General features: G+C 33.4%; 1 protein-coding gene across 1 annotated transcript in view; it reads left to right on the top strand.

Annotated features, from left to right (window-relative positions):
• ncana (neurocan a) overlaps nt 1-17,278 on the top strand; it is a 95,539-nt gene that overhangs the window by 24,026 nt on the left and 54,235 nt on the right. The window contains exons 2-6 of the mRNA XM_067364032.1: nt 1,875-1,942; nt 9,637-10,011; nt 14,236-14,410; nt 14,612-14,739; nt 16,312-16,593. Coding sequence (XP_067220133.1) covers nt 1,876-1,942; nt 9,637-10,011; nt 14,236-14,410; nt 14,612-14,739; nt 16,312-16,593 — 1,027 coding nt within the window. The 5' untranslated portion in view covers nt 1,875. The remainder of the gene's footprint in view (nt 1-1,874; nt 1,943-9,636; nt 10,012-14,235; nt 14,411-14,611; nt 14,740-16,311; nt 16,594-17,278) is intronic.

Here is a 17,278-nt window from a genome sequence, read left to right as displayed (position 1 = left end):
AAGCAGTTAAGGAGTTATTGAGTGTTCTGTGTGGTCACTCGGGTGTTGCTATGTGGTTGATAGGGGTTCTAAGTGGTAGCTAGAGTGTTGCTAAGTTACTAGGGAGTTCTGGATATTTACTAGGGTATTGTCAGGAGGTTGTTAGGGGTTCATGGGTGGTCACTTGGGTGTTGCTAAGCAGTTACAAGGGGGTTCTGGGTGGTCACTAGGGTGTTACTAGGTAATTGCAAGGTGGTACTGGATAGTTACTTGGGTATTGTTAGGTGGTTATGGTGTCGTTAGGATGTTGATTAACAGTTACTATGGTGTTCTGGGTGGTTATTAGGACATTTCTAAGTGGTTGTTGGGGAGTTTTGGATGTTTTCTAAGGAGTTGCTTAGTTACTATGGCATTCCGGGTTGTTACTAGGGGATTGTTAGGGGTTCTGGGTGGTCTCTAGGGTGTTGCTAATCAGTTACTAGGCTGTTCTGGGTGGTCACTAGGCCATTGCTAGGTGGTTGTTAGGGGGTTCTGGATGCTCTCTAGGGTGTTGCCAAGTCACTGGGGGTTCAGAATATTTACTAGGGTATTGCTAGGTGGTTGTTAGAGGGTCCTGGGTGGTCACTAGGGTGTTACTAGGTGGTTTCTAGAAGTTATGGGTGGTAGCTAGGGTGGTGGTCTAGGTGGTTACTAGAGTGTTGCTATGTGATTGCTTGGGGTTCTGGGTGGTAGCTAGGGTGTTACTAAGTTATTAGGTGGTACTGGATAGTTACTAGGGTTTTGTTAGGTGGTTATGGTGTTGCTAGGATGTTGCTAGGGAGTTTTGAATCTTTGCTAGGGTGTTTCTAAGTTTCTGGGTGGTTACTAGGGCATTGCTAGGGGATTGTTAAGGGTTCTGGGTGATCTCTATGGCGGTTCTAAGTTACCAGGGATTCTGGGTGGTTGCTAGGGTACTAGGTTGTTCTGGGGGTTACTGGGGGTTTTAGGTGGTCTCTATGGTGTTGCTTAGCAGTTACTAGGGGGTTCAGGGTGGTTACTAGTGCATTGCTAGGTGATTGTTAGGGGTGTGGTCTCAAGGGTGTTGCTAAGCAGTTACTAAGGGTTCTGGGTCATTAGGGCATTGCTGGGTGATTGATAGGATGTTGTAGTTGGTTGCTAGGGAGACGATAGGAATTTGACAGTGATAGCTGGTTATTTGGGTGTTCTGAGTGGTTGTTAGGGTGTTGCTAAGCATTTACTGTGGTGTTCTTTGTAGCTACTGGGCTGTAGTTGGTTTGTGCTGCTGTGTGGGCGGCGAGTATTAATGTGTGTATCTGTGTTTCATTACACTTAAAAGAGACAGACTAGAGAGCAATTTTACAGAAGCCAGACATTTCCTGTCTAAGCAGGATTAGAGACGGCGTGAAGGATACTAAAAGACAGACCACCCACAGAGAGAGAGAGAGGGAGCGCTGTGAGGAGAAGTTCAGTAAAACAATGAAAGGATGAAACGGCTGATTGCTATTCTGAGAGTGTTTTGTTGGTGTGTCTGGATGCTGGATTACAAAAAACGTTCCTTACCAGCGTCCTGCCACTGCATTAATATTCATATTCTCCATCTCCTTTATAAAGGACACACAGTCTGTCTAATAAACCTCTATTTGTCATTTCCTATCCGCATTGAGTGTGTGTGATGACTTTACTGATTGGTGCTTTGCATTATAGTATTCTAGCGTGCATGTGCGTGAAGGAAAAGTTGGGGTTTGTTTGATTGTCAGCACATTGTTTAAGTACTGACAAAATCAAAATCATCTTTTAGTGTGTAGTATAGCTATGGGGATTGAGACGCAGCCAGTATTGTTTCTATCATTCTCATTGTTCTCTCCTTCTCTTTGTTTGTTCTCTGTATTCCTCAGGATGTTGCGTGTCGGTGCCGGTGGGCTGCAGGTTCTAGCGGTTCTGCTGGTGTTTTCTGCGGACTGTGGTGAGTTCTGGATCACTCTTTTTCTCTCAACAGCATTCGAACCAACATGGGACCACACACAAGTAATGAGACGCTCACACAGGACATATTCTCACATTCAAAAACAGCTAGAAAGAGTCAGCGGATGCATAAATCATAAACATGTATATCTTTTTTTTAAGGGATGCAACGATATGAAAATTTTGGCCCGATAACGGATAATTCTTTATCGGTTTAAAAGCCGATAACCAGTATATTGGCTGATAAATCTAAATCCAAATTTTTATATATAACTTATATAATATTTATATAAAAATGAACATAAATCGGCTGCTACCAAAATGGTGGCCACTATTTTGTGCATCGCTTCATTTTTCTGCAAAACATAAAAATATATTTTGAATGTTTCATTTTTTATTTATTTCCTTTTAATAATTTTAGTGCTTCAGCTTAAATTTATTTCATTTTATTGCCAATGCAACATTTCTAATTTTCGTGTAATAATTGCATTTTATTTAATTTTTATGTCAATCAACAGAAATGTTTTTAATAGTTTTAGTGAGCGAAACACATTTGAAAAAGCACATATATGCAAAGACAAACAATTCTTAAATTCATGCATGTGATGCATGCAAATATTGCTTATGAGGGCATCTTGACTACAGTTTGGATCAGCTCACACAAACACTGTTCCGTGTGTCAGAAGTGTTAACCTGCCCGTAGATGCAGAACCGTGCGCTGATTCTTTGTGCTCGTGCTGAATATCTCAGTCAGGCCTGACCGCACATAACCCGCCCGTCACCTCAGTGAAAGCCCTCCTACCGCTTAACCGGATCAGTGTGTGTGTGAGCGACCACAGAATGCTTCATAGGCCAAATGTTTTCACTGGCAGCTTCAGTTTCATTAGGCTCTTTAGCGATGGGTGGCTGCTTTGAAGGATGATGGGAAATCACTCCCTCCTGCCAGGACGATTTACGACCCCTGTACTTTCAGACCTGCCCTCTTTAGAGCGGACGTCAGGGTGTATGAGAGGTGCTAGCTGGTACTAACTAAGACTAACATTGAACCCCTTTAACTAATTAATGTTAACAATTGAAACCATGTCACAACATTTTTTAAGTACCACAGCATAAAGAAAATCATACTGGTTTGGACTGACATGAGTAAATGCAGACAGAATGATGATTTTGGGAAGTTTTTTTTCTAGTGGCCTTAACTAACATTAACCAACAATGAGCAATGAGAAGAAAAAGTTTTATTCATTTTATTCTTAAAAATGTTTACTCAAGCCAGCCATGATTCGTTCATGATTCGTTCAAAATCGCATTCATATGTTGTCGTTTTTATAGCAAAATATTTTAATTTACTGCTGTATTTTTAACTATTTTTTACAAGCCGTATCTAGAGATGAAAATATCATAGAGGCTTGGAAACCACCCACAGCTCTCCAGCATCAAGGCAACAAGGTTTTCACAGACAGACGGCAATCATATTCTCTTCAGAAAATGCACAAATTCAGTTTCCAATAGACAAGACTGCTGTGTTGAAGAACAGAGTTCAATTACAAGAGGATTGATTTCACACACACATATGCACACACACACACTGGCATAACCGCATCAGTCTGATTGGAAGAGAATGTCAGATTGTCATGGAAGTGTGTGTGTGTGTGTGTGTGTGTGTGTGTGTGTGTGTGTGTGTGTGTGTGTGTGTGGGTGAAGAGAGAATTGAAAGACTACAGGGGGAAATTAATTCTATCCTTCCTTTGCAATAAAGTGCCACATCTGTTCACAAAAACACTCTTCTTCTCTTACATGGACAGACATTCTAGATCTGTTCCAAAACCTGTCTGCTCCCTACATAGGCAGCTCCCTTCTAAGTGGGCATCCTGACTATAATAGAGTGCATTAGTGCCCGTCCTCTTTTTCAACTGCGCTGTTTTCTGGAAGTATTTTATATATTAATTTTTCCTATTGGGATTTAAAAAAAGCCTTTGTTAAAACGTTATATGCCATGAACGAAGTCGACCAGCTACAACGAGCATCACAACACTACAAACTTTGATTTGAAGCAAAAAAGTATTTGAAAATTGGACAAAAAGACTAACGGCTTTAGTGAGGGAAACAACTACAATCCCATGAAGCATTGCAAACGACATAATTGAGTTTATTGCAAAATATACACATATATATATACATATATATAAACATTTAAGTATTTTGAGAGCAAAAAGAGATCGACTTGATTACGTCATTTGCAGTGTTTCATGGGAGTGGGCGGGGCTAAAGAGCTATTTTTGAGCGTGCTGCTTTTTTTCAGCTCTCTGATTGGTGGAATTTTCTCTACAGCATCATGGGTAATGTAGTTTTCACTAGGAATTCTGCTGTTAAACATGATTATTTTAAAAATGAGCTGAAGTAATGCGGGCTGACGACTTCAAATACTGTCGATTAACAACCTTGTAGCTTTAAAGGTTTACAAGTTACTGTTCAAAATCCTTTTCCATATGGAGAAAATAAATGGAGTTTTTATTTCCGGAACTCGACTGTTGAACTTTATAAGCTACTGATTTGTTTGCAGATCTCGTGCAAAATTCACAGAAAATGCAAATATTGGGTAAAATCGTGCAGTTTTTATTGGTTCTTCTTGGCAGTTAAAATATAAATTTGTTTATCAGCCTCTCTCAATTCAGCCTGCATCTTGTGCGGTGTAATTTTATACACTATTATAGTATTTATTAATATTTGGAATTACCTTTTATTGTTATATTTTCAGTTTTCATTGTAATTTTAGATGTAGTCATTTTGTTATATAATTTTTAGGGTTTTTTATATTTCTATTTAGCTTTAATACTATTATGGTATTTCAATTTTAGTTTAAGTTTTAGTGCATTCATTTTTTTATATTTTTATTTAGCTTTAATTTATATTTATTTCATTTTTAGTCATTTTAGTATTTCACATGAAAGTTTTTTCATATGTTTATTTCAGTTAGTTGCCAAGGCAAGTTTTTCATGGGATATTTATATTTTATTTCAGCTTTATTTCAATTAATGTGAATGTGTTTTTAGTTTTAGATTTTGATCCTGGGATTGCCTTAATCATGATGGACTTTGATTTTGGCCAGAATGAGGGTTCTCAGAAGGCATCATGATGCTGCTGCCTACCTCTGGATCAGTGTTGGTCCTGTGATTTCTGTGGGCAGCAGATCAGCAGTGCTTTGTGTTGTTAGAGCTGAATGTTTGGACGGCTGGCGACTTCAGGTCTGTTGAATCAGATTTAGCGTATCGAGCCGAGCGAGCGCCATCCATAACTCTCCTGGTTACTGAGCAGCCGTTGCCATGGTTATGGATGGTGAGGGCTGAGAGGTGTAAACTACTGCAGGTGCTGCTGTGTGTGTGTGTGTGGAGCTGGGAAAGGTTATTCAGTTAATGCATTAATCTGTAACCCCTCCTCTGGGAGAGAGTGTGTGTGTGTGTGTGTGTGTGTGTGTGTGTGTGTGTGTGTGTGTGTGTGTGTGTGTGTGTGTGTGTGTGTGTGTGTGTGTGTGTGTGTGTGTGTGTGTGTGTGTGTGTGTGTGTGTGTTTCTCAGCTACTGTGTCTGATGGCATCTTATTTATGAAAGCCACTGGCAGGATTGATTTTGGGAAGTGTGTAAATGTGATTAAGTGCTGTATTCTCATGTTTGCTATGTGGGTGAAACTTGTCAACAGCATGTCCAGCTCATATTGCACCTCAAAATGTAAACATGCATGCATGCATATATTATATATATATATATATATATCAAACCAAAATTTAATCAGACACCTTGAACATTTCATTCATTAATTCAGTTTATTCATTATAGTTTAAAAAATGGTAATAAAATAAGACAAGAGTTAAACTGTGTCAGAAAAACATTCATCTTAATTATGTCAGATAACACTTTAGCAAAATATGGTCTATTTTGGTATAATATGTCACAGTTTACTTTATTTTGCTATCCTCACTTACATAAATGAACTATACTGTCCTGAACCCACTAGAAAAAATATATCAAAAATATCAAAAATGTCTGAATAATTTTTGGTTTGACTGTATATTGACTCAAATTCTCACTGTAATTCGAATAATAATAGTTAAATTATATAAATGGTAAGTAATTATAAACTTAATCATGGTAGTATGCCTTTAATTTACTTATTTACTCATTTAAAATTGATATATCATGACCAATATACTAATATATAATGACTAATAATAAATATTTAATATCATTTAAAATTAATTTATAAATATTAAACAGTTTCATCAATTTAATTTTAAAATATGCAATTATTATGCAATTAATTTAATATGCAATTACATTTAATTAACTTAAAAATATGCAATTATCATAAAATGATATCATAAAGTACATCTTTTTACTGCCTTTAATTTATACTCATGTAATTAAAAAAATGTTGCAATAATATAAGACATTAACATATATATATTTTTTATTTGTGGTGAATCAGACGTGTTTTGGTGCAATTCACACATACGCTAATGAGTTACGTCTCATTAAGAAGGAAAATTAGTTGGTTTTTGCACAAAGACAAACCCACTAAGGGTAAATCGAGACCATCTAAATGCAAATTTGAGCTTTTATCACTTATATCATTATTCAAATGCTGGGATATACACTCATCCCTAAATCCATATGGAATGAAGGAACTGCAGTTGATTTTCTATATATTTACCGTTTACAGATTGTTCAGGTAGGCGAGAAAGCGACCACGGGTGGATTTAGGAGATTAGATTTCCTCCTTTCTCACTTTAATATCTGTGGACAGCATCTGTGGAAACACCAATGGGAAATGTGTTTACAGTAATGCACTTACATGTCTAGCATGCAGTTCAACGCAAATAAATGTTTAAGATATGCAACTATCACAGTGTTTTGACAGTATAACCGCAGCACTTGAGCATTACAAGATGCTGTTTTCTGCTGCCATAGCAAATCCACTTCATTATTGATACGGTATAACCTACACTATCATTAACGTTCGTATCGCTGTGCTGAGGAAGAGCTGAAATTCACATATGTTGTTTGGTTTCCAAAACGTGCTTTAAGCAGTTGACCAATCACAACAGACTAGTATGAGAAAATTAAAGTGTTTTTTTTTTACTTTGTATGCATGTAAACCCTTTGTTGTAGGAGATCTTTAAAATAGCATAATGCATTTTAAGATTGTTTCTACTGGGATGAAACAGGAGTGAAACAGATACTTAAAAACCTTCAGATGCACATGAACACGCATCAGACTGAGATCCAGTTAATGACAGCCCATGACAGTAAGAGAATATGATGGAGTTCAGCTGTACAATATCCTTTTTTCAAAAGAACAAAATCACTTGAGTGTCAATTTGGGATGCGAAGCTTCATAGAGCGTCTTTGTGTTTTTCCTCTCACAGCTCTGAAGTGTTTGGAGAGTTTCTGTCTGTGGCTTCAGCTGTTTTAATGAACTGTGTTGAGATGGAGAAGAGATGCTCAGGCTGAAGAACAGCTATTATTCATGTGTTTTCTGTGTTTGACTCTCGAGGACGTTACAAAGGCTTTTGCTGGGTTGAATGAGGAACAGTAAATTGGACGTTTCTTCTGTTTGGATCACATCGGAGAAATCTGGATTTCTCTTGAAAACATTATTCCTATTTGCTTCCTTAAATCACACTCATTCTCTTGTAAATAATTTATCAGTGCATGTAAAGTTCAATGTTTTTTTTTTATAACTAAGAGAGTCCGGAGAATTGTACTGCAGTGGTTTTATTGAGGTTGAGTGAAAAACCTAGGACTAGTTCATAAAATATATTTAATTTAATTGGCAGCAGTGGTTCTTGGGGCAAAATTGTTCAGAATGAGGAGATCTAACATATGATATGAATATTGCGTGTATTTGCGCCACCTGGTGGCCGATTTCTTTCAAATTTCTCACAGACCTCTAGGGCGACTAGTTAAAAAGGCACACCAAGTTTCGTTTCGTTCGGCCTCCGATAACCTTCTCTAATAGGTGCTCAAACTTCATTGGCCAATAACCGCTGTGTTTTTATCGAGATACGCGAATGTCCTCATAGACAATCACGGCACGACACTGCATGCTAGTTTTCAAGTCAATTGGATTGACTGTAACTATAGTTGTTTTGTGTTATTTAAATTTTATAGCACCACCAAGTGGCCATGTCCTTTTTCATGTGACTGCAGACTGAGCCCGTACGAATGTGTACCGAGTTTAGTGAAATTAACTCATTTAGTTTTAGTAAAAGTGGCCACACTCACTTCCAAACGTTTTGGCATCCAATCCCAGAGATATCTTTTATCGATAACTATTGACAATCTGACTATAGAAAATCTTTCTGCACTTGTTCAGTTCCGATCGGGCGAAAAAAATAGGATTCGTTCGCAAAAAGTTTTTAAATATTAAACAAACATTAAAAAAATAACAATAATTTTGACAGGAACTTTCATTTATAAGCCTTTATCTGACCGAGTTCTGCTGTGCTCTAAATCACTCACAAATCTTATGATAATTCAATGATCTCCATTCAGTTTTCACACAATATTAGTTGTTTTCATGCCTTTTGCACAACATTGAACCATTTCATGCTTTTCATCTTCAGAAAGATCTTCCTCCCCATATTGCATGAGAACTGTGCATTTGCTTAATAATAGGGTTTCCATAGATTTTGTCTGAGATTGATACCAGTTATCTGAAAAGACATGGATAAAGAAACAAACAAACATTTTCTTAGAAAAACTAAAATCTGAATGTTTATTGTACTGAAATCTTACTGATATGTAACTTGCATATTGTGGTGTATTTAAATACAAAAAAACCCCAACAAAGTTACTAATACTTCAACTAAAATTAAAGTGAAAACAGAAAATATCAAATAAAACATAATTTAAACAAGGTCGTAACCACACTGTAAAAAGTAATACGCTCTATCTACTCAATAAAATTGTGGTATCAGATTATGAGCAATATTATTAATTAAATTCAACATGTAAGAATTGAATTACAATTAATCAAATGAATTGCTTTAAAGTCAACCATTTAAAATGTGTAAAATTAAACACCATTACAAAAACCACAAACAGACATAACAAGCCAATAATCAAACACCGATCACAGTAGTGGTGACCACACATTTTCAATAAAATCAACATCATCATCTAATGCTCTGTTAATTAATGTGTTTCTCTTTCATTCAGTGATTCTGCTTGTTATCATCAGGTGCCTTCAGTTTTAGTTCTTAATTCATCTTTGACGTCTGTTATTCAGATATTTTTGTTTAAATTTTACTTAAATTGTTTTAAATGGTTGACATTTAAGGAATCGATTTGATTAATTCTAACTCAATTCTATTTGTTGAATTTAATTAATAATATTGCTTGTAATTTGTTGCAAAAATGTTATGGAGTAGATATAGCGTATCACTTTTTACAGTGCATGTCTTGAACAATATTTTATAAAGCATAAAGAAACAGAACAGTGAAGAAAATTCTAGGTCTAATTCTAGTTGGGAAATAATCATTATTTGTAAATAATATTTGCATTAAAATATGCACACATGTAGGCTTCTTTTTTTGTGTGCCTAATATGTTGAACACTTGTCACACCACAAATGGTTTAAACACAGAAAACATTACACACTTTAAATGAGACCTGTTCATTTCTTTCTCTTCTCTCGCAGGTGTGACTCAAGCCGAGACTCTGGTGACCGTCCGGAGAGTGACCCATCCTCCCTTACGCCGTCCGTTGGCGGACTCCGCCCTCCTCCCGTGTGTGTTCACCCTGTCGCCTGCCCTCGCCCCGGCCCACGGTCCTTACATCCACTGGACCCGCGCCTCGGGAGACCAGGAGAGGACGGTGCTGTCAGCACGGGACGGGGTGGTCAGGGTGCATCAGGCGTACGCGGGTCGGGTCAGTCTGCCCGGTTACTCCGCCAACCATCTGAACGCGTCATTGGCCCTCTCTCAGCTCCGCTCCAATGATTCCGGGACTTTCCGATGCCACGTCGCCCTGGGAGACAGTTATGAGCAGGATACAGTCAACCTGGAAGTCACAGGTGAGAACAAAACAGCGTCTGAAATCATCCGGAATTCAACTGGAGCTGAATTTAACATTCAAGATCTGCTGTTACTGAACGCTTTCATACATTTATAGCACTGCACACATTTCTGGATTAAATATGATCCTTAAAACAGTGTTTTCATTGTTAATTGAAACAAAGCTGATATAAACTAAAATATAAATAATTGAAAGGTTTGAAGTACTAACATGATTAAAAATAAACTAAAGCAAATATAAATTAAAGCTAAATAAAATATTAAAAAACAAAAACCCAGTAAAAATGACAAAAATACACACACACAAAAAATCACTAAAACTTAAAATGGAAAGGAACTGAAAATATAAAAACAAAAGCTCATTCAAAATATTAATGAATACTATAATAGTATATAAATAATACCGCCTTAATTTGTGAACAAGGGCTTGAAATGTTTGAATGTATTTTTTTTTATATGATTTATATAAAATATTTTTTTATAAATGTATAATATTTTGGTGATTTTAAAATAATTTCATAATATTTATAAAATGTAAAATGTATAAACATCATAAAATGTATAAACATTATAAAATGTTGTAATTTTATATTTTATTTATAGCACATTTTAAAGACATTGTTTAAAAATTTGCTTTACAGAATTTGTGAAGAATTTGTGTTATGAAATTAACAGTTTGAATGTATGTATATATATATATAATATTAATTATTTATATAAAATGTAATTTTTTAAAACAATTATAATTTATAAATGTATAAGATTTTGGTGTTTTTAAAATAATATTCATTCAATCATAATATTTATAACATATAAAATGTATAAACATCAAAATTATTATAAAGTGTTGTAATTTTATATTGTATTTATAGCACTTTTTAAATTTTCAGCAATTTTTTAAATTTTATTTAATTTTTTAAAACAATTATAATTTATAAATGTATAATATTTTAGTGTTTTGAAAATAATTTTATAGTATTTATAAAATGTTGTAAATTTATAATATGTTATTTATATAGCAGTTTTTGCAATAGATATTGTTTCAAATTAGCTTTACAGAATTTGTGATAAAGGGCTAGAAATGTTTGAATGTATTGAAATATTTATTAAAAATGTATATAAAAATTTAATTTTGATTAATATTTTTTGGTGTTTTTAAAACTAATTTAACAATATTTATGAAATATTATAATTTTATATGTTATTTATATAGCACTTTTCACAATGGACATTGTTTTAATGCAGATTTACAGAAAAAAATTACAGTAATATCTATGGTCCTCATTTAGCTGTTCAATTAAAAGAAAATTATAGGTTAATATATTTTCTGTGAGCAAGTGGAATTCGTTATGAAAATCGTTTAGCACGGCTAAAGTCAAACGTGACCACATCTGAACCCGGAACATCAGTTTTCAGATAAAGATTGAGGAAAACTTCTGGTTCATTAACAATTCTCGGAGTCTGCTGCGAATTAATGACCCCCTCATTACATCAATTCAGACTGTCAATATCATACTCATTTGAGCTTTTTCCCTTGTTTCTTTAGCTTTGCTTTACTTTGATTTTCATCTGAGGATCTCATTAACTGCTTAATTGGCCATAACTCTTTAATTCGAAGGGTCTGATTGATTACCTGAGAATGAGGGATTGTGTGAATTCTGCTGCAACTGACATCATGAGGAAAACAGGTGACGCTTAATGAGGGAAATTACAATAAACCGCAGATAAATCATCGCAAATGTTCTAGATAAATAATATATGTGCTGTAAAAGACAATTAACATTCAGTAATATTGCCAATTGTTTATCTTCGGACTACAGCTGTACGATTCTGGAAAAATTGAGAATCACAATTTTTTGGTTTCAAACAGAGATCACGATTCTGAACAGACAACTAAACAAAATAACATCATTTACTAGAGGTTCTGACTTTATGTTAATTGCTGCAGTCTATTTAAAATGTTTAATGAATCTGAATGAATTATTAAAAAAACCCATCTTCACTCATGTCATTGATTCAGTGACTCACTCATAAATACTTTGTTTGTTTCATTACTGGATGAATCAGTGTTTTTGAACAAATCTCTTGAATGAATGATTCAATGGCTCACTCATTAATACTTCACTTGTTTCATTACTGGATGAATTTTTGAACAATTCTCTTGAATGAATGATTCAATGACTCACTCATGAATACTTTGTTTGTTTCATTACTGGATGAATCAGTGTTTTTGAATGAATCTCTTGAATGAATGATTCTATGGCTCACTCATTAATACTTCACTTGTTTCATTACTGGATGAATTTTTGAACAATTCTCTTGAATGAATGATTCAATGACTCATTAATACTTCACTTGTTTCATTACTGGACGAATCAACATTTTTTTGAACAAATCACTTGAAAGAATGATTCAATGACTCACTCATAAATACTTCACTTGTTTCATTACTGGATGAATCAGTGTTTTTTCAACAAATCTCTTGAATGTACGATTCAATGATTCACTCATAAATACTTCAATTTTTCATTACTGGATGAATCAGTGTTTTTTGAACAAATCACATGAAAGAATGATTCAATAATTCACTCATAAATACTTCGCTTGTTTCATTACTGGATGAATCAGTGTTTTTGAACAAATCACTTGAAAGAATGATTCAATGATTCACTCATAAATACTTTGCTTGTTTCATTACTGGATGAATCAGTGTTTTTTGAACAAATCACTTGAAAGAATGATTCAATGATTCACTCATAAAGACTTCACTTGTTTCATTACTGGATGAATCAGTGTTTTTGAACAAATCACTTGAAAGAATGATTCAATGATTCACTCATAAATACTTTGCTTGTTTCATTACTGGATGAATCAGTGTTTTTTGAACAAATCACTTGAAAGAATGATTCAATGATTCACTCATAAATACTTTGCTTGTTTCATTACTGGATGAATCAGTGTTTTTTGAACAAATCACTTGAAAGAATGATTCAATGATTCACTCATAAATACTTCGCTTGTTTCATTACTGGATGAATCAGCATTTTTTTAACAAATCTCTTGAATGAATGATTCAAAGACTCAGAAATACCTGTTTCATTATTGGACGCATTTTTGAACAAATCTCTTGAATGAATGATTCAATGACTCACTCATAAAAACTTCACTTGTTTCATTACTGGATGAATCAATGTTTTTGAACAAATCACTTAAATGAACGATTCAATGTCTTGCTTATAAAGACTTCACTTGTTTCATTACTGGACGAATCAACAGTTTTTTTAACAAATCACTTGAAAGAATGATTCAATGACTCACTCATAAAGACTTCACTTGTTTCATTACTGGATGAATTTTTGAACAAATCTCTTGAATGAATGATTCAATGATTCACTCATAAATACTTCGCTTGTTTCATTACTGGATGAATCAGTGTTTTTTTAACAAATCACTTGAAAGACTGATTCAATGATTCACTCATAAATACTTCGCTTGTTTCATTACTGGACGAATCAACAGTTTTTTTAACAAATCACTTGAAAGAATGATTCAATGACTCACTCATAAAGACTTCACTTGTTCCATTACTGGATGAATTTTTGAACAAATCTCTTGAATGAATGATTCAATGATTCACTCATAAATACTTCGCTTGTTTCATTACTGGATGAATCAGTGTTTTTTTAACAAATCACTTGAAAGAATGATTCAATGATTCACTCATAAATACTTCGCTTGTTTCATTACTGGACGAATCAACAGTTTTTTTAACAAATCACTTGAAAGAATGATTCAATGACTCACTCATAAAGACTTCACTTGTTTCATTACTGGATGAATTTTTGAACAAATCTCTTGAATGAATGATTCAATGACTCACTCAAAAAGACTTCACTTGTTCAATTACAGGATGAATTAGTGTTTTTTGAACAAATCACTTGAATGAACGATTCAATGTCTCGCGCATAAAGACTTCACTTGTTTCATTACTTGATGAATCAATGTTTTTTAAATGAATCTCTTCAATGAACAATTCAATGATTCACTCATAAATACTTTGCTTGTTTCATTACTGGATGAAATTTTGAACACATCTCTTGAATGAATGATTCAATGACTCACTCATAAAGACTACAGTTCCTAGTGCTTTACCTGTGTCCACAGAAGCCGTTGTGAGTTAGGGTGTTAATTAACTGTGTGTTAATATGTCTGTGTGTTTTCAGGTGTGGTGTTTCACTACCGTACTCCTGCGGATCGGTATTCCCTCTCCTATGCGGAGGCCGTTCGAGCGTGTGAGGAGAATTCGGCTCAGATCGCCACGGCCGAGCAGCTGTGGGCTGCGTTTCACTCCAGTATGAACAGCTGTGCGGCCGGCTGGCTCAAAGACCAGAGCGTCAGGTCAGCAGCACCTGTCATAAGCATTGTTAAATCTCATGCATTTCTAGTTATTTTCACCTCGAGCTATCATAAGGATACTTTTGCAATATTGCAGGTAAATTATTCATTAGCATCTCCATGACAGCTCAGCACTATTTACATATGGATGTCTGGATTCCCACAGTGTTTCATCCGATCTTACGCCTCGTCTCCTCTCCGCAGGTATCCCGTACAGACACCGGAGCTCGGTTGCTATGGACACACTGAGTTTTCTCGTGGGGTGAGGAATTATGGGAAACGGGACCCTTCAGAACTGTTTGACGTGTATTGTTTCGCCAATGACATGCAAGGTGAGATTCCGGAAAACATGTTTTAATATATTAATATACTCTATGTATTAATATACTGCGTGGATGTGCTTTGAAACACTAACTAACTAAATAAATATCTACAGTCAAACCAAAATTTATTCAGACACCTTGAAAATTTCATCCATTAATTCAGTTTATTCACTATAGTTTAAAAAAATGTGACAAGAGCTCAGAGTTAAACTGTGTCAGAAAATATTAATCTTAATTATGTCAGATAAAACTTGAGCAAAACATGGTCAGGTCAAAGTGTCTGAATAATTTTTGGTTCCAAATTTTACTGGTAGTCCACTGTATGAAGATTTTTTTTGTGTATAATATGTCACAGTTTACTTTATTTTTCTATCCTCACTTACATAAATGAACTAAAGTGTCCTGAACTCACTAGAAAAAATATATAAAAAATGTCTGAATAATTTCTGGTTTAACTGTAGTAGTAATCGATAAGAATAATAATATTAATAATAATAATATAATTAGGAATATTGTTAATTTATTTTTTTTATTAATTGTACATTGTGTATTAATATTATATTAAATATTAATTTACTAAATAAATAATATATTACTTAAACGAGTATACTAACAAGCTACTAAATAAATAATTTATATATAAAATGTAATTATTTATTTATTTGTTATATTAATTGTATATTATTTATTAATATTACATATTAAATATTTAACTAAATATATAAAAGTAATTTATAATAATAATACATATTATTATTATACATTTATTTTCTATATTAATTGTATATTATGTATTCATATTATATTAAATAAATATTTATTAAGTATACTATGTACTAAATAATGTTATTAATTAATATACATTACATATTTATTTACTAAATAAATAAATATATTACACAATATAGTATGTACTAAATAAATAATTTAATATATAGTAATGCATAATATGTCATTAAAATATAATAATAATAATGATAATTTTATTTTATTTGTTGATTTTATAAATTTTACATTATGTATTAATTTTATATATTAAATATTTAGTTATTATATATTAATATTATATTTGAAATATATATTTATTTACTAAATATACTACACAATAAAAATACTGTGTACTAAATAATGTATGATTGCATATTATATCATTACAATAATAATAGTAATTTTATTTCTTTCTTTATTTGTTTGTTTGTTTTTTTATGTATTTAAAAATCAGCAGTAACCCTGAAGGTCTGATGACCCTAATTCTGTCTAAAATGTTCAATATTAATTTATATTTTTAAGTTACCAAAACGTCCTTGTTTTTTCTATCCTGAAGTCTATGATATGAACTATTACAGTAACTATTACAGATAAAAATCATTATACAATCATTTATGCGTGAATAATGATAAGATTCTTTCATTAAATTGAACAGGTTTACCGTCATCTCTTTGCTTTTGTCACGTGTTTTGTAACATTTATTATATATTCCCTCTACACATTTACTGAAAGTGACATTAATTCAGCTCAACCCACAAGCCATCTGTCCAGCCAAACCTCTCTTACATCTGTCCTCGTCCTTTGGTTCTCCAGGTGAAGTGCTTCCCGCCTCCGTCCCGGACAGACTGACACACCTGGAAGCCTCGGCTCACTGCGCGTCTGTCGGCGGTCAGCTGGCCACCGTCGGTCAGCTCTACCTGGCCTGGAGGTCCGGACTGGACCACTGCGAGCCGGGCTGGCTGTCCGACGGGAGCGTGAGGTTTTCTGTCAGCGCGCTGCGGTCAGAGTGTGCCGGCGGAGAAGCAGGTGTCCGAAGCGTTCCTCCAGCAGAACTGAGCAACGGAACCGCACGCTTTGATGCTTTCTGCTATCACGGTACGCAGTCATGTGTTACTGCAGCTCTTACTCTGCTGTGCTTATTTTATTGATCTGGAGATGCATCCCACATGATGTGAGCGTAATGCTAAATATCTACAGTGTACTACATCATGTTTTTAACAACTTCAGTGGTGCATTTTTAATTCAACAAATGCCATTTAGCTTTCATTTTTTCAACCAAATATTATTATATTTTAAAATAATTTTTTTATATTATGTATTAATATTGTTTATATTTATTTACTTATATACTAAATATACTAATAATTATACTATGTAATAAATAAATAAATATTTTAATATGTAATATTAATGCATAATATATAATTAAAATAGTGAATAACAGTAATAATAATATTCTGCAGGTTTTTAATTTTTGTAAACAAATTATTGTTATTAATATAATTATAATTATATTTTAATATAATTATTTATATTATTGTAATATAATTATTATAGAAGTGGTATATTATGTATTAATGTTATGTTTTAAATATTTTTTTATTTACTATATAAATAATATACTACATAATATACTATTAAATGTACTACACATAAATAAAGAATTTAATATATAATAATAGTAATAATAATATTCAGCAAGTTTATTATTTATTATTGTTGCTAATATTATAATAATAATTATTATTATTATATTTCAATATAGTTATTTATATTATTG

Source organism: Chanodichthys erythropterus, chromosome 16 (genome assembly GCF_024489055.1).
Source record: "Chanodichthys erythropterus isolate Z2021 chromosome 16, ASM2448905v1, whole genome shotgun sequence".
Taxonomy (NCBI): Eukaryota; Metazoa; Chordata; class Actinopteri; order Cypriniformes; family Xenocyprididae; genus Chanodichthys; species Chanodichthys erythropterus.
This window is presented reverse-complemented; position numbering and strand designations above follow the sequence as displayed.